General features: G+C 48.9%; 1 protein-coding gene across 1 annotated transcript in view; it reads right to left on the reverse strand.

The window, feature by feature from the left end:
- The window catches only part of ABCA1 (ATP binding cassette subfamily A member 1), a 109,121-nt gene that overhangs the window by 10,283 nt on the left and 77,013 nt on the right, over positions 1 to 21,825 (reverse strand). The window contains exons 21-41 of the mRNA XM_065406810.1: positions 21,678 to 21,817; positions 20,010 to 20,147; positions 18,900 to 19,120; positions 18,292 to 18,364; positions 17,567 to 17,769; positions 15,707 to 15,755; positions 14,227 to 14,340; positions 12,449 to 12,597; positions 12,171 to 12,295; positions 11,576 to 11,674; positions 9,799 to 9,988; positions 9,559 to 9,653; positions 8,507 to 8,539; positions 7,469 to 7,574; positions 6,282 to 6,356; positions 5,482 to 5,651; positions 4,619 to 4,796; positions 2,607 to 2,722; positions 2,369 to 2,513; positions 1,371 to 1,494; positions 436 to 565 (exon numbers count right to left, since the gene is read on the reverse strand). Coding sequence (XP_065262882.1) covers positions 436 to 565; positions 1,371 to 1,494; positions 2,369 to 2,513; positions 2,607 to 2,722; positions 4,619 to 4,796; positions 5,482 to 5,651; positions 6,282 to 6,356; positions 7,469 to 7,574; positions 8,507 to 8,539; positions 9,559 to 9,653; positions 9,799 to 9,988; positions 11,576 to 11,674; positions 12,171 to 12,295; positions 12,449 to 12,597; positions 14,227 to 14,340; positions 15,707 to 15,755; positions 17,567 to 17,769; positions 18,292 to 18,364; positions 18,900 to 19,120; positions 20,010 to 20,147; positions 21,678 to 21,817 — 2,673 coding nt within the window. The remainder of the gene's footprint in view (positions 1 to 435; positions 566 to 1,370; positions 1,495 to 2,368; positions 2,514 to 2,606; positions 2,723 to 4,618; positions 4,797 to 5,481; positions 5,652 to 6,281; positions 6,357 to 7,468; positions 7,575 to 8,506; positions 8,540 to 9,558; positions 9,654 to 9,798; positions 9,989 to 11,575; positions 11,675 to 12,170; positions 12,296 to 12,448; positions 12,598 to 14,226; positions 14,341 to 15,706; positions 15,756 to 17,566; positions 17,770 to 18,291; positions 18,365 to 18,899; positions 19,121 to 20,009; positions 20,148 to 21,677; positions 21,818 to 21,825) is intronic.

Below are 21,825 nucleotides of genomic sequence, written 5' to 3' on the forward strand. Positions count from 1 at the left end.
AAAATACTGCCAAGGACCAAAATGTTCTTTCTTCGAGATGCCTCCCACAGCTTTTCTCAGGCTGGGAGATGGGTTTGAACTAGAATTTTAAAGCTGTACTAGTGATGCAAACTTTGGGCCCATTCCTGCTGCCACTCAGGTAAATGGAAAAACGACATACAGGCTCTGGCTGCACAATAATTTCCCATTGTGAATTGACAATGAGGTGGTACAATGGCTGGCTGCACAAGCATCATCATTAACACAAGGTTGCTAACTGTGATTTGACCTCGCTGATTGTCTAAGTTGTAGCATGGGGCTTTTGCAGTATGACCGGGCCAGCTGAATCCTATCTGCCACTGTCCTGTATGTCAGAGCCAAGCGCACACCTCAGGCTTCCGTGCATCTCCCCAGCCCCAGCCCACAACACGGACGCATGATGCAGAGCGAGCTTACCTCGGTTTGATGAAGAACCTGTACTGGATGAGCACTGTGATCAGGAAGAAGACTGCCCCTTCCACAGCCATGGCAAAGAGGTTCCGTCCCACCAGATCCCAGGACAGAGGGGACACAAAACGGTTCTCCCCTGTTTGGAAAAGCCAAAGCACAGTCAACTTTGCACAGCGGCTGGCGAGACCGATACAAAGATGAAAGGCTCTTGCCCTGAGAGAGCTTACAGACTAATTTTAGACAAGATGCAATGAGAGGGTGACGCTAAGGGGAAAGAGAGGACAAAGATAATAAGATCACGTGGTGACCCAGTTTTGGCTTGTGCACGTAGTACTTTTCTAATAGTGATTTTCAGATGTTCATTGTGCTAGGTGCTGCACATAGCTATAGTAATATATAGGCCCTGCCCTGAAGAGCTTACAGTCTAAACAGACAAGACAGTGAAAGGAAGCATTATCCCCATTTTACAGAGGGGGAACTGAGTCACAGAGAGATGAAGTGACTTGCCCAAGGGCACACAGAAAGTCTGTGGCGATGTCGGGAGTTGAACCCCACTCTCCTGACTCCCAGCCCCAGTGCCTTAACCACACGACCATCCTTCCTCTCAACTTGAGGCTGCATTTCATACAACTACATTTTTGTATTTTTAAAGAATCAACTGACTCCCTAATAACTCAAGCTCCCTAACAGCTGAGACCCATTTGCTCGCTTGTCCTGGTAAGGAATCGGATGGCTGTCTACAGGCTCTGGTCAGTTCAGAGCCGACCTCTGTACTGTTTTCACTACTGTTAGCTAGGCACTAATCCTGCCAGGCCCTGGGAGCCAAGGCCCCTTAGTTCCTGGTGATTTCAATGGGAGTGGAAGGCAGTCAGCACCTCCCCGGCTCATGCCCTAGGTGTCCAGCTGACGTTGTGGATCCCACATTGTGTGAGGTCACTTACCAAACCTTTCCAAAGCGTCGGCCATGGCCTGATTTTTCACCATGTCGATCAGTCCCCGCCCCAGGCAGAAGTGGGGGAAGATGAGGAACACAGACTTCAGGATTTCATTGATATTGTTCAGCTTCTAACGGAACAAAAGCCAAGCACAAATCAGCCACTTGAGCAGCGTCTCAGGGCGAGAACCAAAAAGCAGGGAGGTTTAGCTTGCTGAGGGTGACTGTCCTGTAAATTTGCTTCCCAATGGGTAGAAACAACCACTCCACCACCCTCTGACAGCACAGATTAGACAAACAAACTTGACAAATAATGGGGGAACCCTCCGGACATGATTATAATTGTGCCCCGGGACCCCATGTACTAAGCACTGTATGTACCAACACCACAAAGATAGTCCGGCCCAGAGAGCTCACAGTCCAAGATTTAGATAATATGCTTGAGGTGAACAAATAGGGCTGGGGTCGAGGCAACAGCAGAGAGATGGGGTTGCCCTGCACTGTCTCAGTCACAGATTACCATCAGCTGAACTAATGCCAAGCAGGCTTGGGATACCCCATTCCCCCAGGTCTTCAGAGGGCAGGGGACTGGTATTCTTATCTCAGCTTTCACTCCCACCTCCAAGTGAATACAGAGCTTAGCTTCTCCACACAGCACTCAGTAGCTATCAAACTCTTCTTTCCCTTTGACTATTGATTAGAAACAGCTGAAGAGTTTTAAGCCCCTTTCAGCAAGGTACGTAAGCATGTGAGTAGTGCCGCTGATGTCAAAGGGGCTACTCGTGTGCTTAAAGTTACACACGTGCTTACGTACCTTGCTGAACTGGGGTCTTCTGGGCAACATGCCCCACTTGCTCCACCATTCCCTATTCTGACCACCTGACCTAGCCTTCCCTACCACTCCCCTGCACACCAGGAGATACAGAATGGGCACCACGCACTCGCTAGTTCCTAAGGGCAATGTAAAGCAGTGGGGTGGTCAGCGATGCATCAGTGGGAACATACGTTGTTGGTGAAGAGCTCGAGGACGAAAGTGGCCACGCTGCCATTTATGCCAATGAAGAGATTCACGCTGGTCAGCACCACGTAGGCTGTGCTGGGGATCTTGAACACAAAGGAAGCTGGGTACATGAGTGGTGTTATAGACCACCTGGTGAGCAGAAAGACACAGTGTAAGACACGCTCATTCACAGCACAAAGTCCACTGGGGCCTCACGGCTCTCCTTGAGAGATGCAGCCTTACCCATAGAGCAGGAGGAGAAGGGCCAGTGCGGGCAGGTTGGAAGAGGACACGTAGGACTTCTGTTGGAAGCAGATGAAGATGATGATGACCAAGGTGGCTGGAACTACGTAGTTGCACTGGAAGGAGGAAGAAATAGCTCCAGGTTACTTGCAAAATAAAATCAAAAGCATCTTAATGCTCTACATTTGTTTTTGTTCAATATCTTAATTAATGATCTGGAGGATGGCGTGGACTGCACCCTCAGCAAGTATGCAAATGACACTAAACTGGGAGGAGTGGTTGATACGCTGGAGGGTAGGGATAGCATACAGAGGGACCTAGACAAATTAGAGGATTGGGCCAAAAGAAATCTGATGAGGTTCAACAAGGACAAGTGCAGAGTCCTGCACTTAGGACGGAAGAATCCCATGCACTGCTACAGACTAGGGACCGAATGGGTAGGCAGCAGTTCTGCAGAAAAGGACCTAGAGGTTACATTGGACGAGAAGCTGGATATGAGTCCACAGTGTGCCCTTGTTGCCAAGAAGGCTAACGGCATTTTGGGCTTTATAAGTAGGAGCATTGCCAGCAGATCGAGGGACGTGATCATTCCCCTCTATTCGACATTGGTGAGGCCTCATCTGGAGTACTGTGTCCAGTTTTGGGCCCCACACTACAAGAAGGATGTGGAAAAATTGGAAAGAGTCCAGCGGAGGGAAACAAAAATGATTAGGGGTCTGGAGCACATGACTTATGAGGAGAGGCTGAGGGAACTGGGATTATTTAGTCTGCAGAAGAGAAGAGTGAGGGGGGATTTGATAGCTGCTTTCAACTACCTGAAGGGGGGGTTCCAAAGAGGCTGGATCTAGATTGTTCTCAGTGGTAGCAGATGACAGAACAAGGAGTAATGGTCTCAAGTTGCGGTGGGGGAGGTTTAGGTTGAATATTAGGAAACACTATTTCACTAGGAGGGTGGTGAAGTACTGGAATGGGTTACCGAGGGAGGTGGTGGAATCTCCATCCTTAGAGGTTTTTAAGGCCCGGCTTGACAAAGCCCTGGCTGGGATGATTTAGTTGGGGATTGGTCCTGCTTTGAGCAGGGGGTTGGACTAGATGACCTCCTGAGGTCCCTTCCAACCCTGATATTCTATGATTCTATGAAGTGGAGGAAAACAGGGTAAAAATATGGGAATAGAATTGAAAATAATGATGCTATCTGCTCAGAAAATAAGCTAGCACATTATACATGGTGATTGGAGAGCTTGCCAGCCACTCCACATCTTCCTTAGTCCAGCACCGGAAACGTACTGTGTACTCGTCCTAGGGTGAATCGCAGTGCCCAGATGTTAAAATAAATGAAGAGGAATAAGTCAAGGTGTTCATTATTGTCACGATTTGTATTACAGTAGCCGGATAGTGATGGGAGGTTCTGGACATGCCCCGCCCTGAAGAGCTAGCAATGGATTAAAAGACAAGATAAAAGGTGGGAAGGGAAACAGAGGTGTGGAAAGGGGAAGTGACTTGCCCAAGGTCACAGAACAGGCCAGCCAGCAGCAGAGCTGGGAATCAAACCCAGGGCTGCTGAGTCCCCGCGCAGTGCCCTGATCACCCCATACTCTTCAGCACTAGCTAATGTCAGTAAATTCCCCTGGAAGTGGGAGTTCACCATGCCCTTTCAGTAGGTTTGTGACCATATGCACATGTCTGTGTGCGCACACGCATGCACAAGGGCCAAATTCAGCCCAGCCAGAACTCCGTAACCACACCAGCTTCTACCAGGGATGGCCAGCCGTGCAGGGAGAGCCAGGTGGGTGGAGCAGGGGCAGGAGCAGCTTGTCAGAACGACCAGGCACCAGAACACTCATCACATGCCTCCCGTTAGGGCATGGAGAAGAACGCACACGCCTTCATCCTAGCGAGCTCTGCACTGCCCCGAGCCTAACCAGCACAAGCTGGCCTTCGTTTTGCAGCGATGGGTGTTATTACACATTGTAACCTGCTCTAAAGGATGAGCTCCCGGGAGGCAATCTTACCATGTCCCAGACGAAGTTCGCCAGCCAGTAGATCACCGGCTTCACCCCACTGATGAACTGCAGGTGCTTGGCCTTGCTGACTCGCTCCTGGATCAAGAAAACCGCAAAGCTGGCGGGGACGAAGGACATGGCGAAGATCACACAGATGGAGACTAAAACGTCCACCGACGTGGTCATCCTGGGCAAAGGGAAATCAGAGTGGCGATAAATTATTGCCAGAGTCTCCCTCCATACTGTGCCAGCGCACGTTAGCACTAGAACCTGAACTGGGGCCCAGTTCGGCCACCCTCCCCACACAATGGGAATACAGGTGGTAGAACTGGGCCCTCAGGTTAAGCTCTGTTGCAAGTATGTTCATTGAAAGGGCATTGTTAGGCTGGATAATGATGAGAGGTCTTTCACATGTGTCTAACCACAAGGGAAAATGTAGGGATTTACATCTGATCTTTACTCCACCAAAGATTTATATGTGTAGGGTACTGGCACATGAGAGCAAAGCTCTGCCCAGCACTTTTCTAGCGTTAACAAGTTTCAGTATAATGCAGTTGGGAGAGTCAGAGACTGAGATTTGCAAAGCTGCTTAGGGGATTTGGACACCCAAGTGGTGGTTTTGGAAATCTCAGCCTGGAGTGCTGCAAAATCCCTGGCCAGATCCTCAACTGGTGACTACAACTGGCCACGTTAATCCAGCATGGCTCTGGTCTGCTAAGGAATCCTCGTTCTTTTATTTACCCGCTCCCCTCCCCCAACACCCATTTCTTGCAGCTTCCTTAATTCCAAGGAACTTTCTTCTTCCCTCCCTTCCATTCCCCGTAGCCCCTCGTCTCCAGCAGGCCACGGATAACATTCATACTAGGACGTACAAGGCGACCTCGGAGAGCTGCTGCTTGGTGAGGTTGAGCGGGTGGTTGAACGCAGTGATCCCGTAGGTGCTGGGGTTCTCGCCGTCCTGAAGATTGGCCCGGAGGATGGCATTGTTGATCACATTCAGGAAGGAGCCAATGGCATGCCAGCCTTTGTTATTGAACCAAACCTGAAAAGCAACATGCCAGCATCAATAGGGTTGCCAGCCATGCCTACAGGCTCCCCTGGTCCATAGCCAAGGGGTTCAGAGGTCTACAGCCACTTGGGTGGTGGTGGGAAGTTGTACTGATTCTTCCTGCCTTTTTGCAAACTATTGTCAGCCACCTCAGTGGCACAATATACAATTTGACAAGGGCAGTTATATGCCCCCTGGTCTCCTGAATAAAGGTGGTAGCATCACTTCAGTTCACATGAGGAACCTGGGATGTTCATGAGATCCTAAGCATGGGTGAATGGAGGCATATGGCCCATGTGCACTGGGAAAGCACAATCCATGGTTCCTATGCTGGGAGCAGGTAAGTGCCACAATCTACTGATTTCCAAGACCCTGATCCAACACCCTTTGGAGTCAATGGGCTTTGGACTGGGGTCCAAGAGGCCACTCTCTCCTGGAAAACACCACACAGGGATGTGGCAGTTTTGGTTCTGTTGGCAAATGATTCAGGCGCAGTGCCCCCTGTTCTGAACACATGCTGCATACAGATCGCTAGGGCATTGCCAATTAGAAGCAGAGCTGGGGTTTAAAATGCAAGGTTCTGGCTCCGAATATCAGGCACAGCAGTGGGTGGGCAGGATTTACCTTCACGTTGTTTTTTGTGTCCATCCCTTTCATGAAGCTTTCCAAGCTGTGAAGAAACTGATCTCCAGAACTCCCCTGTGAACAGCACACAATGGCCCATTTGCTTCATTCATTATAGACAGTGCAGCGGATACCTTACTTATACTGTTTGCTTTGCCACAGATTGGGGAATGGGAAGGTGCTCCAGCCTCACACTTCCCCTGAACTGCAGTCCCAGGGCTCAGAGTCCCTCACTATTCTTCTGGGACGACTCCAAAGTGGGCAGGAAGTTGAGAAAGCCCCAGGGAACTCCAGAACTGTCTTTTGTGTGGTAGCAACTAACCAGCACAATCCCACACAGAACTTTCCTATTATAGCAGCTCTCAGAGACACTGTGTCACAAATACTCGCCCTCCCAAAAAAATCAATAGCCTAGATTCCTTCCTGTGCCAAGATCCATTAAGTGCAGAGGGGTAGGCCGAGGCTCACTGATTCTCTGAAGCAATTTGCACTTCCCTGGCACAGGTTAGAGCAGCTGAGAGGCTGCTCTAATTTACACCAAGTGGCAATCGGGCTGGATGGGGCATAGGGGCCCTCTACTCCTGCTCTGTGCCATCTGAGAGTAGGGGAGCTCTGAGCTAGCTAGATCCAGCTGCTGTCTGGCTGCTCTGTAACAGCAGAGTGGCACAGAGAGGCCAGAATGAATGAGAATATCAGGCTTGATTTTCCCCCCCAGTTCTCATGTTGTGGTTTCTGAGACACCCAACCTGCTCTCTCTCAGATTCTGAGCTGTGCTAGCCGATAGTAACTGGGGTCACTGACTCCCACTGACATCAATGGAAGCTTACTGGAGTGAAAAAGGAGTAAAATCAGAATAAGGGCTTCAGGACTTAGTCCTCTTTAAGTCAGCTTCCTGACTCCACTTTGGGTTTATATGATCAGGTATTCCGAGACCATAGTTACCAAATGGTTCTTCTGAATTTGAACAATGACGACTCCGCCCACAAATGCAGTTCTGTTACAACCCATGCTAGCATAATGTGGCTCAGCACATGGTCCTTTATCTCAAGCAGAGGAAACTCATATTTTTAGACCCAAAGGTCCCGGGGTTCAGTCCCTGCTGGCCACACTCCCTCCCCCCCCCCCCCCCCCCCCGGGGTGTACTATGACATCAGCACATTCTGAGCCCATATGAAATTGCTCTTCACCTTGGCTACCTCCAAGATTTTCTTCACTTGCTTGATGGCATCACTGACTTCATCGCTGGGAGGAAGCAGGAGGGAGCTGCTGGCGCCCACTGAAAACCCACCGTACCTGAAAGCACAGCCAGACGAGACAGTGAAACACAGACTGACCCTACAGTGTCCTCCACAAAAGGCCCTTTTTCATCCCCTGGGGCTTTTAGCTGCTCTGTGCTGGGATCCAATGCCGCAAAGTTAGGCCTTCAGTGACAACTTGAAGTTGACATTTGTTTGTTAAGCTTCCATTCAACAGGAGCCTCTAGGGGTGTCCACACAGCCCACAGCAGCGAGCCTGCCATGTAGACATGCCCGAACTCTCATAACAGCAGGCGCTGAACCAAACAGGACTCCAACTCGCTGAGCTCTCAGAGGTGATAGCAGGACATTCAGGCTTATTCCTCCCAGGAGCTGTGCTAGATTTCTGGTTAATTCCCCCAAACAAAATTAGAGCTGACTGTTTACAAAACTAACCTGTGGCCTTTCCACACTGCAGCCCAACCTTTCAGCTTGCTGTCCTTTCATCACGCAGGGGTTAAAGGAAGGGGAAGCAAGGCGGAGAGCAGCTACCATTCCACTGCTGACAGCAGAGTGGGGTCCTCTCTCTGAGAGCAATGCTCCCCCACAGTGCTCCCGGCCCCTCTTAGGATGGTGCAATTGCTTGTAACCAGTCTAAGGGCCTGATCTTGCAAGGGCTTGCTAATGAGCATCCTGCTAACTGGAACTACTCACAGTAGCAGGCGTTGTGGTAAGCAGGCTCTTTTCAGTTTGTCTGCTCACAAAGCGCGGTGACTAGGGAAAGGCTCAGTAATTGTGGATACTATTTCTACTGCAATGCTAAAAACAATCGTTTCATTGAAATATTTCTGGTGGGTTTAGATTTTGAAAAAAGCTTCGTTTTACAAAAATTAAATTTAGGGGCAAATTTGACCAGACAGCCGCCCACAGAGCATGGCACTCAATCGGTTAATGAGCCCCAAGCAACCTAAAGAAAGGACAGTAACTTACCTGAACTCATTCACCCAGATCTTGTTCCTTAAACTGGGAAGGCAAAGAGAAGAAACAAGTCTGTTATTTATGAGATGGGCCATTAATCAGACCTACCCTCCAGCCATATGGGCACAGACCATAATGAGACAGAAGTGCATTAATGGCCGGGGCCAGATTAATGCTGTGTGTAACTCCAGGGAGTTCAGTTGTGTCACCTGGCAGAGGAGTTTGCCCTGATGCTTTACATTGATATAGCAGCTCCCGGGCTCACTGCACTGCACTGCCTTGGCCCACGGGATAAAGCAGAGAGGGACCTGAGCTGGAACTGGAGTCAGAGACACTTCTGGACTTGGCTGAAGTTTTGGGCAGAGCCCATTGCATCGCAAAAGAATGGGAAAATTGGAAGCTGCTTAGAAAATATACCCAGGGTCGTGGTGGATTCTCCATCACTGACAAGTTTTAAATCAAGAGTGGGTGTTTTTCTAAAAGCTCTGCTCTGGGATTATTTTGGGGAAGTTCTCTGGCCTGTGTTACACAGGAGGTCAGGCTAGATGATCACAATGGACCCTTCAGGCCCTGTAGTCTATAAATCTAAAACAGGAAGGGATCCAGCAGTTTCAGACCACGTTTTTAAAAGCCTCGTGTTTTACTTCAGGAAGAAACATTTCAGCTAGTTGAGTACTTTGCTAGAAATACTTCCTGCTGATTTGTGCTGACTTGCACCAGCCATTGAGAGAACAATCAAAGTGAGTTCGAAACTTAGGGTCTGATCCAAAGCCCATTGAAGTCAATGTAAAGCCTCTCCTTTGCATCAGTCCCTCCAAGGCGATCGGGAAGGGACTATTAGCTATGCACAGGTGGTGCTGGTGGGTCTAAAAGAGCCTAAGCTGGGGTGGGCCAAGAGAAAGCGCAAATTAGACTCACTGAGCCTTGCATAGTCTCACCTCTGCAGACAGCCTAGAGTTTAAAGCTCTCCATGGGTCAGATTCACCCCATGGGAGTTATGTGGTGCACAGGTCTCTGCACAGGGGTAGCAGCAATCACTAGGGAACAATGTGTGTAATAGGCACCTTTTCCCAATGATCTGTGCGTAGGTCTTCACCAGATAGTCCGATATGTTCCGGCCCGTCAGGTTCTGCAGGATGTCGCCAGTGTTCTGTTCTCTCTGGTGCCATGGGAAAAGCAGAGACTTGGAATCGAGTATGTTTTCCTCGGCTTCATGCATATCCCCCCAAAAGACCCAACCCAGCCGCCCGTTCTCCACGCACATCCCCATGCTGCTCTGGGGCTACAGAACAGACCTCTCCTACCTGTGGAGGAGGCAGCCCCCCTGCGCCAGGAGGGCACACAGGGAGCATTTTCTTGATCTTCTCATTGCTGCATTCACAGGCCGGGGAGGGGTTCTCCATGGTCCAGTTGCCGTTCAGGAAGATGTCCAGGACCGTGTCGGGGACAGAGGCGGTGGTCCATTTATCCTCTCCGACCAGGCAAGGAGTGTCTCTGCATGAGGCCAGAGCCAAGGCAAATGCAACTTTTTATAAAGACAGGTCAGTTTGCTAAATTAGGTAAATAATCAATGCTGGTCAACACACACGAGGGAGTTTTCCGAAGCGCTCAGCTTGGGCCTAGCTCTGCTCCCACTGAAATCAACAGTCAAACTCCCACTGGCCTAGCCTGGCGCCTGTGAAAGGCAAAGGGAAGGCTCTCATTAACATCAATGGGAGCAGAGTCAGGCTGACGCCAGGCACTTTGGAGAATCCCACCCACCATTATCATCCCTTTCTGGGGAGCTTAAAGTGCTTTATTTAACTCCGCCTCACAACCCCCAATAGAGCCACTTTGTGGCGGGGGGATGCTGACATGCAGAGATGTTTAGGGGCTTGGGTGGCCTTTGGAGCGGGCATGGAGCTGCACTGCCCCAGGGTAGCACCAGGAGGCAGAATGTCTTGGAGCTCCCATTCCTGCAGGGCGAGTGTGCCTGCCACTGTACAACTTCGCAGGTGCAGATAATTCCCCCCCAACCAAGCGGCCTACCCCATTGCCTGATGTGTGGGGCACGGAGCTATGGCCCATCACCTCCCTACCCAGTTTGGCGCAGTGACTTCAGTTCTGGGTGGCCTGTATACAGATCACACAAGGGTTGGTGGTGGGGAGGAAGGTGGGGGGGTTCTCCTTTGTGCCTTCCTTCCAGGCACAATCTGGCCATAAATGACTTGCCCAAAGCCACGCAGCAAGTCCGTGGCAGAGGTCTCCAGGCCTCCCATCCTGCCTGCTAGCCACGAAAGCACACTTGTGGAAGCCACACACACAAAGAAATCCTACAGAACATGAAGCAGAGAACTGTGGGAGCAAAACAACTAGACCAAGCCAACGATACACAGCCATGTGGCCAGTTTGGCTTTTCTTTTCAAAGCCAGACCCCCACTGCAAGTAACTTGGGGAACACCCTTGCGTCTCTATCCCGGTCAATGGCAGTTCCCAGCATGCTGCCTGCACGGAGCACTAGCAATGGTCTGGGCACCCCTGGGGGGCGGGTTCTTGAAGAGAGAAGGAAAGAGGTCATTTTCACAGTACACGCCTGCACCCTTGTGTGCTCCCTTCTGCCCTGCGGAGCGAGTAGCTCCCACTAAAGTCTGGCTCAATACTCTCAGTGAGCAAGGGGAAGGAAAAGGTAGGCCTGAGCCTGCAACCCTTGCTTATCTGAGTGGCAGTGCCAACAAAGGATGCAATCACAAATGAATACTTTCATACAACATAGGAGGCAAGGGGCCTGCACCTCTGAAGGAAGAGCTTTCGTACGAGTCCAGGCCGCTGGGATCAGGCCTTCTGCTTGATATTTCCCTAAGCTGATCACTACAGCTGCTTCTAATTAACCACTGCCATTGCGATAATACAAACACCACACCCATCATGTTGACGTTACAACCCCTGAAAGCTGATTGAGGCTGGTGGCAATGGCAGCTGAGAGTTATGTGACACACGTTAACAGCATCCACCAGGACCTCAAAGCAGCAGCAACGTGAAGTGAAGTGGCTTAGAAATGACAGAGGTACCCCTTGTGCCTGCCCTTGCTCGGGTTCTACTTACGGAATGGAGTGTCCTTCCACACAGCGGGTCCCAAAGCCGGGTTCATTGAGAAGAGTGTTCACAAGCTTCTGAGTGCCTGCATCGTCTGGCGCGTCATTGCTATGGGGGGCATCAAAGAGACACATTCAGGGCACCAAGATAAGGCATGTGCAGCAAAACCAGCAACATGGCAGGGCCGAGACACAGGTAAGAGGGTAGGAAAAGGAACTGGGTGGAAATTTTCCTTTGTGGCATGTGTGTGTTCTCTCTCTCTCTGTCTCTCACACAAAAAGTACTGTAACATTTGGAAAGAGTTTGGGATACTTTTAGCTTCTTTTCTGTGTGATTTAGCATCTGAGAACAAAGTGAATTGAGATCTGAGGAAGAAAAGTGCCAAATAGTATTATATTCCTCCTACCATTCAAACTCACTCTTATTTGGAGCTTGCCTTGTTAAAGCTACAAACAGGCAAAATGGTGTCTTTTCTTTACCCTGTACTTTGGAGTTACGCACACAAATGCAAACTGTGAGGTGAGGAGACTGTAATGGTGAATAGAGAAAGCAGAACCAGTTCTAAAGACACTGATTTAATGTTTTCTAGTCATTTGCAAGGTACCTGATAAAGGTATACTGCTCCTCATACATCCAGGGCTGCAGTTCCAGGCTGGGGTATTTCCCGAAGGGAGGTACGATCAGGCTGAACATGAGAGCAATGCACACAAACACGGCGGGCAGTACGATCTGAAATCACAAGGGAAGCGGCAGAGCCACCTTTAAAAGAAGTGTCCCCACAGGCATTAGCCACCCCGAGTGATGCATGTAAGCCACTCGGAGACACTGGTAGAACTGGGCCATGTTCCAGTGACCTCTGCAGGAGTTGCTGCCTGGTCTCACCTGGGCGAAGAAACCCTTCCTGCTGCGCTTGGCAATGAGCAGCCTCTTCCACAGCAGAGCTACAAACTGCTGCTGGATGAGCTTCCAGCCCTTCATCTGGTAGGAGCCTTTGCCATCCATCCCACTGAGCAGGTCTGTCTCTCTGGATTCTGCTGACAACAAATGATACAGGACTCTCACCCACAAACAAACAAACAAAAGCAGATTCCCTTCTCCTTCACAGGCTGCTCCTGCTTGTGCAGACAGGACCCTGCTGGCTGCCCAGTCTCCTAGACCCGCTCTGAGCACAAAGGCGTATGGCGTGCAGTAGGGCAAGGGGAAATGAGCTCTCATGAATATGCATCTGTTAGTCTTTAAGGTGCCACAGGACTCTTTGTTGCTTTATGCATCTAAGTGTTTATCTTTCTGCATCACCGAGGCTGAGACTACCTTCAGATCTAGCTGCCATTCATTTCCAAAGGGAACTGGGCATCCAAATCTACGAGGCACTGTTGGAAACCTCAGCCTTACAGTCTATACCAGGAGTTCTCAAACTGTGGGTCACGACCCCCTTTGAATGGGGTTGCCAGGGCTGGCTTAGCCTTGCTGGGGCCCAGGGCTGAAGCCCGAGCCTCACTGCCCAGGGCCGAAGCCAAAGCCCAGGGGCTTCAGCCCTGGGTGGCAGGGCTCAGGTTCCAGGCCCCCTGACTAGAGGCCGAAGGCCTTGAGCTTCAGCTTTGGCACCCCTGCCCGGAGCGATGGGGCTCGGGCTTTGCTCCTCCCCCTCCCCAGGCAGTGGGGCTTGGGTGGGCTTAGGCTTCGGTCCCCCCTCCTGGGGTCATGTAGTAATTTTTGTTGTCAGAAGGGGGTCATGGTGCAATGAAGTTTGAGAACCCCTGGTCTATACTATCTGTTCATTAAACCCCTCTCGGAAGCAGAGGTGGGCCAGACCAGAAATGCCAGCTCTGAACATCCCCAAACATTGGGGAAAGTTCCACTCTAGAGTGGAACTTTTCAGCTTAGGTCCACCTTTCATTATAAGGTGTCCCATAACACAAAATGGTGCTTTATATATTTATTCCAAGGAATAAGAGTATTAACTTGGCCTTAGGGAAGGGTAGATTCATTTCAAAGGGCAGGGGAATGTTAATATAACAGCTGAGATCCAGCAACATCTGGACACAGAAAGCCCCTGCTTGAGTTATTGTGGCTAGGTCACATTTCCATAGTCTAGATGTCACTAGGGGCACCTCTATACTATAAAATGACCTGACGCAGTGCCCACGGAAATCACTGAAAAAGCTCCCAGTTGACTTTCTGGGTTTTGGGTCAGGCCCTAAATCTGTCCCCTTTGGACAGACTGTTTCATGCATATTCACACATTAGCTTCTGCAGGGCCCCAGAATGAGTTGGGATATCTAGCGCTGATGCATAAACAAACCTTGTTCCTCTTGCCTTGGCCCATGCAGGGAAGCAGAGATTAATAAACATCCTGCATGAGGATGGAGCATCCAAGGTTAAGTATGTCAAGAATTCTAACATACTTCAACAAATGCAGGAGAAACTAATAGGACATTTGCTGGAAGGAATTTAAATAGCATCCAAAACTCTTCGAAGGTGTACTAATTAGTTTGTTTCAATGCCCTCATAAAATCTAGTATTTCTCGCATTGTGATTCACCCAAGAACATGGACAATGAACACATTTCTTTAAAACATTAATATTTTAGAACTGTAGATTAGTAATGAGGCACAGACAGACAGTTGAGATTATTGCACTACAGCTCCTTCCATCTTTACCTGGATCTATGTCTGAATCATTAGGGTCGAAAGCATCATCTTCTGTGAATGGATGAAGACAGCTCTGTCTGTCTCCAAAGACACGCCTGTTCCTTCTTGCAGGTAATGTGCCATCTGAAGAGGACAGCACATGTTAGCTGATTTGCTCAAGTTAACAAAGACAATGAACAACCCTATTCTTCTATGAGCCCCAAGCACTGGGAACTGAAGTATTACCAGCAAGCTACTGTATAGAAATCTTCACTGAATATTTGCTTTCAACTTTTAAGAAGTTCCCAGATGCAGACTGAACTGCTGTGGACTGCCTCTGAGCTGCTGCTGACTTAGCACCAGTGCTGGGAAAAGCCACCACACACCTTTGCATTGATCTGTAAAGTGAACCCAGGAGCCAGTTTTTCATATGGTGTCCAAGGATCTTACTTTTAAGGGCAGGGGACATGGGAGTCTGGGTAGGGGACATGACCAAAATGTTGCTGAAATCCAGCAGTCCCTGGCTGCTTCGAATGGCCCCATGGAGACTCTTGGAACCAGGTTTTTCATTTCATAGAATCATAGAATATCAGGGTTAGAAGGGACCTCAGGAGGTCATCTAGTCCAACCCCCTGCTCAAAGCAGGACCAATCCCCAGACAGATTTTTACCCCAGTTCCCTCAATGGTCCCCCTCAAGGATTGAACTCACAACCCTGGGTTTAGCAGGCCAATGTGCAAACCACTGAGCTATCCCTTCCCCCATTTATCAATTAAAATTTGTGGGGCAGGGGGATAATCCTAAAATGTTACTTCAAGACGTATTGTTACATCAAGCAGAATTTGCTCTGTGTTTCCCAGGAACAAAGACTACTGGAACAAATTTGTGGTGCGAAGAGCAGCATTTGGAGTGAAGAGAAAAATCAACTGAACATAGACACTGTCAGACTGATCATTTGCTCAGAAACTTACTTAATGACACTTATTCAATGTTTCATGATAAACTCATTCGGACACTAAGTTACTGGAAAAAATCCTCCATTCCAAGAAATACGTGCATGTGTCTTGACACTCAGTAATGGCTATTTTTTGCATGGCTATTTTGTGACTTTAAAAAAGTCACCACAAAAGTGTTCCCGTTTCTGATTTTGAAAACAATTTTTGTAGCTTCTTTCACTTGTGGCTTCTACACCAGGGCAAGAACCATCATTTTACAGATGGAAAAGTTGACACCCAGAGAGGCCAACAGATTTGCCCAAAACTATAGAATGTGTAAGTGGCAAAGTGGGAAACAGAACTCATATCTGCTAAATTCCACCCCCTTGCTCTAACCACTAGATGATTGATTCTACTTGCCCAATGGCTTAATTCCTTCAATGGGAATTTATATCAGTTGAGAATTTAACGCTCTGTCAGTTGTGTGCACAAGGGATGATGCATGCAAATTCCATGTACAAAGCTGTACAGATAGAAGCTCCTTTGACAGTGCAGCCCTGAAACGATTGCACTCACCTGAGGTCTCTGCATCCACCCCATTATCTTCAGCCACTTTGAGAAAGATCTGACAGGCAAAGAGAGGTTAAAAAGAAAATCAGAATTGGTCTAATTCAGCAATAATGTGCTGTTTGATGTAACATGGGCGATCCAATGATTCCAGTACAGAGTGCATCATTTCAACATGCGGGGCTATCTGGACTATCCCTTGCCTAGAGCAGTGGTTCTTGACCAGTGGTACGTGTACCCCTGGGGGTACTCAGAGGTCTTCCAGGGGGTACATCAACTCATCTAGATATTTGCCTAGTTTTACAACAGGAAACATAAAAAGCACCAGCGAAGACAGTACAAAGTAAAGTGTCATAGTCAATGATTTGTTTATACTGCTCCGTATACTAGATACACTGAAATGTAAGTACAATATTTATATTACAGTTGATTTATTTTATATGGTAAAAATGAGAAAGTACGCCATTGTGTGTCTGTGACACTTTTTTTGTCTGATTTTTATGTCTGATTTTATAGGTTTTTAAGTGAGGTGAAACTTGTGGGTACATAAGACAAATCAGCCTCTTTAAAGGGGTACAGTAGTCTGGAAAAGTTGAGAGCCACTGGCCTAGAGCAACTTAGAACATAACCAGTGTGACACCTGAGGACTTGGCAGCCAAATGCACCCCTATGATTTTGATTGCTGAGGTTGGGACAGTTTTTTTGGGGGGGGAGGAGAAGGGGGGACAGCACACATGTTCTATTAGCTCCAACTAAGAATGGCATGGGACATTTTTTTATCCGCGCACTATTCCCAGGATGGAGCAGTCATTAACAATACAGAATCATGATGCAGAGTAAGCACTTGTTGTAACCTTCATCCCTTTCCAATGAAGATGCAGATATGAGGCTTGGTATTAAACTGGTGGAAGTCCACCTGCCTTCTAATCAAGAAGGAACAACATTCCCAGCTATGATGGGATATGCTTTCCCCTGTGATTTCCTATACAGGAAGGGCCAAGTTTTCAAACACATTAGACAACAACAATGTTCTAGAAGCTGCTGGAAGAATCAGGTTTTCCTCCAACCAGTTAAATCATAGACTATCAGGGTTGGAAGGGACCTCAGGAGGTCATCTAGTCCAACCCCCTGCTCAAAGCAGGACTAATCTCCAGACAGATTTTTGCCCCAGATCCCTAAGTGCCCCCCTCAAAGATTGAACTCACAACCCTGGGTTTAGCAGGCCAATGCTCAAACCACTGAGCTATCCCTCCCCCCCAAAGAGGAAATCATGATGCCAAATGTGTTTCAGAAGGTGTTGGAGAATACAATAGACAGGGCTTCAAGGGGACAGGCTCTTTGTGCTGCTCTGATGACGGAAAGCTACAGGAAAGCCAGTGTACCCTAGTGAAAGTGGAATCCCTAGGTGGAGGAGAGTCTGGGCAGGGGACACGACCAAAATGTTGCTGAAATCCAGCAATCCCTGGCTGCTTGGAATGGCCCCATGGAGACTCTTGGAACCAGGTGCAGCCCCAAGATGTCTGAAAGTACTTGGCAGGGTAAGTTTAAAAACCTGATCGTTAGAAAATAGTTCGGGCCAGACCCCCAGCTGGTGAAAATGGGGAGCTGTACTGTCTATAACAGAGCTGTGCCCACTCACACCAGCTGAGGACCTGACCCTCAATTTTTAATGCACGTTTCCCTTGTGGGCACACTTAAATTGGACAGGAAGAGAGAATTATTTTCACACTTCCGTGGATTATGAACTCAGGGCCAGACCAGTTCCCTGGTAGACAGGCTTCCCATGGATATACAGGGGATTTTGCTCTGGGGTCTGCAATTATTTGTTTGGCATTGTCTAAACCATCAGATGAGCTTCAGCTCACATACTTCCTCAAGGGTAGTCTCCGAGATGCCGTAACTTGAAATGCCCAGGTCAGAGAGACGGTCGTCGATCTCATGGAACAGCTCCACAAAAGCTCCCTCTCTAGCAGCTTCATACGGCAAGACGTAGGTTAACTCATGGCCAATCTCCTCTACCAGCCTGGCCTCAGGAACGTGCTTCATAATGAGGTTGGAGATAACAGAGACGTCTGGAGGAACCAAAATACAAGATGCCTGCCCTGTTACTCTGTGAGTCACCGGTAACAAAGACTGCAGAGACTCAGGAATCTTGCTGGGACACATCCTCAGCTGGGGTAAAACACAACCCAGTGAAGGATTGACTTCAATGGAGCTAAAACCCTAGCTGCAGATCCCAGCAGCTATTACTATTTGCAGCATTTCTGAGGACCTTTGAAAACCAGACACAATCAACAGCCCTGCAAGCCACGCTACATAAGTGAACTCTGTGCAGTGCTAACATATTGGCAAGCACATTGGCTTTAATGGCCCTTAAATTCTGGTCTCGTTTGATCATTAGGTGAAATTTCATACTATTCAGCACTTTGCATTCATTATGCTTTGCAAGTATTAAATGTTCCTCAAAACCCCAGGTAGGGCAGTGCTGTTATCCTGATTTTACAGATGGGGGAACAGAAGCAGAGAGGTTAAGTGAGTTGCTCAAGACCACAGCGGTGAGATTCAATCTCATGCGTGCCTTTTTCAGTCCTTACCTACTGTCAAGGTGTCACTTTCATGGTCGCTGCCAAGCCCAGCATCCGAGCTGCTCTGGGAGACACTGTCATCCTAGGTACATATGAAAGGATGAGCATACGTTAATTGCATCAAAAGGCAGCCAGCTGTATGCTGCACTCTCCTTATAACACCATCCAGAGAGGCCCAGCAATCCGGATGCTCTAGGAAGGGGCTATAGCACAAAGGATCTTAATGTCGTTTATTGTAACAAAAGGTTGAGATAAATAGTACTGTAAGAGGATGTAAGAGCAGAAGCTAATATCAGTAGCAATGTATTTAATCTATTCAGGCAAGCAGCCAAATCGCAAAGCTGCAGCATCCATTGTCAGGCCGAAAACACAGGCATTAAAGACATCATGCAAAGAGGTTGTAATGGATGCAAGCTTCCAATGCAGTGGTTTAACCAGATCTGATCTCAGGGCTGTACCAAGGTAGGTAATGCTTCTGTGCCGTGCTAAGGGATTTCTTTTCAACCCATTTACTCCATTACATTTTAACTGTTGCTTCTTGGCAGCCTTCAGTTTTGGTGTAAGAAGGATAAAGACGGAAGGAGAAAGGAAGTGGACAGCTGCTATGGGAACTGTACCTTTTTCAGGTACGACACCGTACTGCTGCTGTTTCTGCAGGAGCTCAGAGAAGAGTCCACGTCCTTCTTGACCAGGGTCAGGTAATAGCCTGTTCCCAGCTGGTTCTTCAGGAACAGGGAAGAGCCAACGCAGCACAGTTTGCCGTTAGAAATGATGGCGATCCTGTCCCCTAGGATGTCTGCCTCATCCATGTGGTGTGTGGACAGAATGATGGTGCGGCCTGTAAATAAAGAAGGTAAGAAAAACATCAAGGAGTTTGCCAGTAAATCAACAATATCAATGTCCCTAGGTCATGGGGGATGCAAGCACCCTGCCTCCCCCATCCTGCTAAATGGGGAGGTGGGTCTTTGGTATGAGGGGGGAATGGTATGGAAGAAGTTAACAACTAGCTCAGGTGGATTCTCTCCTCTCCTTCCTGACCCAGTCCCCATCCTGTTTGTATTTTGCCACTCGTCTTGGTAGGCATTTACAGTGCTAGCTATGGAAACAGAACAAGCCACACCCAGCAGTGAGTGGACACACAGTGATCTGAGCAGTGTAAGTTGTGGTGCACCTGAATTCCTGATTCACCAGGTCCTGCTCAACTGGAGCAAGGGTTGTGATTTCAGGGTACACCAATGAAAGGGGTTTCATACCAACAAGTAGGCCCACTTAACACCAGAGGGCTTTACCCTAATGCAGACACCAAGAGTCAGCTTCTGAACTGAGCTACGTCCATATGAATCCACTGGAGTTACTCCAGATTTACACCTGAGGTAATGAAATCAGAATCTGCCCTCCTATCCTCTTCCCTCAGTGGGTAGTGAACGTAGAACATGGCTTTCTCTTGAGCACTGAAATGCAGTCCCACCAATTAAAGAGAAGGGGCTTGTTATAACGAGACTGCAAAAAGGGTCTCATTAATAGGGAATGCAGGTGTCTGGGTGCCCTGAGCCCAGGGCTAGGGCTGTTTGTTGCCAGTTTCTACCGGGGCACCAAGGGATTTGCAATGATGCATTAGTAACAATTCCCCCATACAATCAGCAAAGGTAGAACAATGTATTTTATCTAAGCCACAAGCCACTGATGCCCTTTTACTTCCAACTATAACTGGGTGAAAGAACAGATACCTTGGCGATACTTCAGAAGCAGTTCCCATATCCCTCGGCGAGAATAAGGATCCACCCCAGCTGTTGGCTCGTCCAAAATGACCACCTTTGATCCACCCACAAAGGCCAAGGCCACCGACAGCTTTCTCTGCATGCCACCTGCGAAGCGAGAGAAGAATTCAGGCTGGAGGTGTGAACAACGAAGCAGAGATCTGTGCCGTAAGGTGCTGTGGTGGAGATGGCTAGAACCAGATTCCCCACCCCCTGCACACAAATGCCTTCTGAAGCCATGTGTGCACACAGATAAAGTTAAATGACTCTAGGCTCCATCCTCCCCCCATGACAGAGTTCTGCACCGTGCCAGGGAACAAGTGGAGGGGGCCCTTAAGGAGCTGGTTGTTGCTCCTGGATCTTGCGTTGCTCAGCATCAGCATTAGAGCAGCTGAGAAGCTGATCTAACTTATTTGACTGGTGTAAACTTGCGAAGTACCTTACTGCCAATGGAGAATTGGCAGAGTGGAGCACCACACCATCCCACCATGCCCCTACACTGGGAGTGAGGCGGCTGGTGCAGGAGCCTTACACCAGTGGAGTGTTCTCCTACACAAGGGGGATTCTCAGTTAGCTGTTTGGGGCCAGAATCCACACACCTGGCATTGCCTGAGTGGGACAAAGTGAACAGAGCAGACTGGAGAATACAGACAGTGGCTTTAACCACTTTGCTTTTGTCTAACTTGCTCCAGTCACTGCCCGGGGTACCAGGCATACTGTTTTAGTTTACATTTTATTAAGATGTCTAGAGATTTTTGGATACTGGGTGCTAATAAATTCAATAGCATATTTACTATGAGAGCTTTTGTAATGACTGTCATCTTGGATTGAAGCTGGGACCTCCAGAACTAAAGCATGAGCTTGTGCTAAAAGATTAAGTCGGGTATAGAAGATTCACATCTTCTGTGGGTCAGGCACAGAGAGGGGTGGGTAATGCACACTCAGCCTTGGTTTACATACTTGCCCTAGGCAGAGGAAGCTCAAACCGAACACCTCAGGCCCCTAGCCATTTGAATCTCAGATAAGCACCCAGTCTTTGTGGTCAACAGGCATAGGCGCTGACTTACTCAGATCCCGGTCTGCCCCAAGCCCTGCCTCCACTCCACTCCTTCCCCTGCTCTGCCTCTTCCTGCCCCTTGCCCCCCACCCCCAGCGCCTCCTGCACGCCGCTGAGCAGGTGATCTGCAGCGGGCGGGAGGCACTGTGGAGAGGGGGAGGAGCTGATTGGCGGGGCTGCTGGCAGGTGGGAGGCTCGGGGGGGGGGGGGGAAGATGCTGATCCGCGGGGCCGCCAGTGGGTGCTGAGCACCCACTATTTTTTTTCCATGGGTGCTCCAGCCCCAGAGCATCCACGGAATCGGCACCTATGTCAACAGGGATTGAACCTTGGCAGCTCCAGAACTAAGAGCGTAAGTCTCCTCAGCTTGAGCTACAGGACTACGTTCCCAAGCTATTCGCTGTAGCAGACCCACCTCTGTTGTAGATCAGGCATAGAGGTGGATACTTAACACACACCGAGTGGCAGGTTACACTGTAGTATCTTGCTTTGCCTCTCAATATTAGGGAACTACAGTGCCCTTCTCAAAGCCTTCTGAGCGGCTGAGATGAGACATGCAAAGGGCTGAAGAATTGGACCTACCAGAGAGTTTGCTGGTTCTAGCTTTGAGTTTGTGAGGCAGGCCGACATCCATCACCATCTGCTGCATCTCTTCTTTCACCTTTTTTTCTGACAGCCCTTTCAGACGAGCGTAGAACCAGATGTGCTCTTCTACAGTCAGCCTAAGGGG

Source organism: Emys orbicularis, chromosome 6 (genome assembly GCF_028017835.1).
Source record: "Emys orbicularis isolate rEmyOrb1 chromosome 6, rEmyOrb1.hap1, whole genome shotgun sequence".
Classification (NCBI taxonomy): domain Eukaryota; kingdom Metazoa; phylum Chordata; order Testudines; family Emydidae; genus Emys; species Emys orbicularis.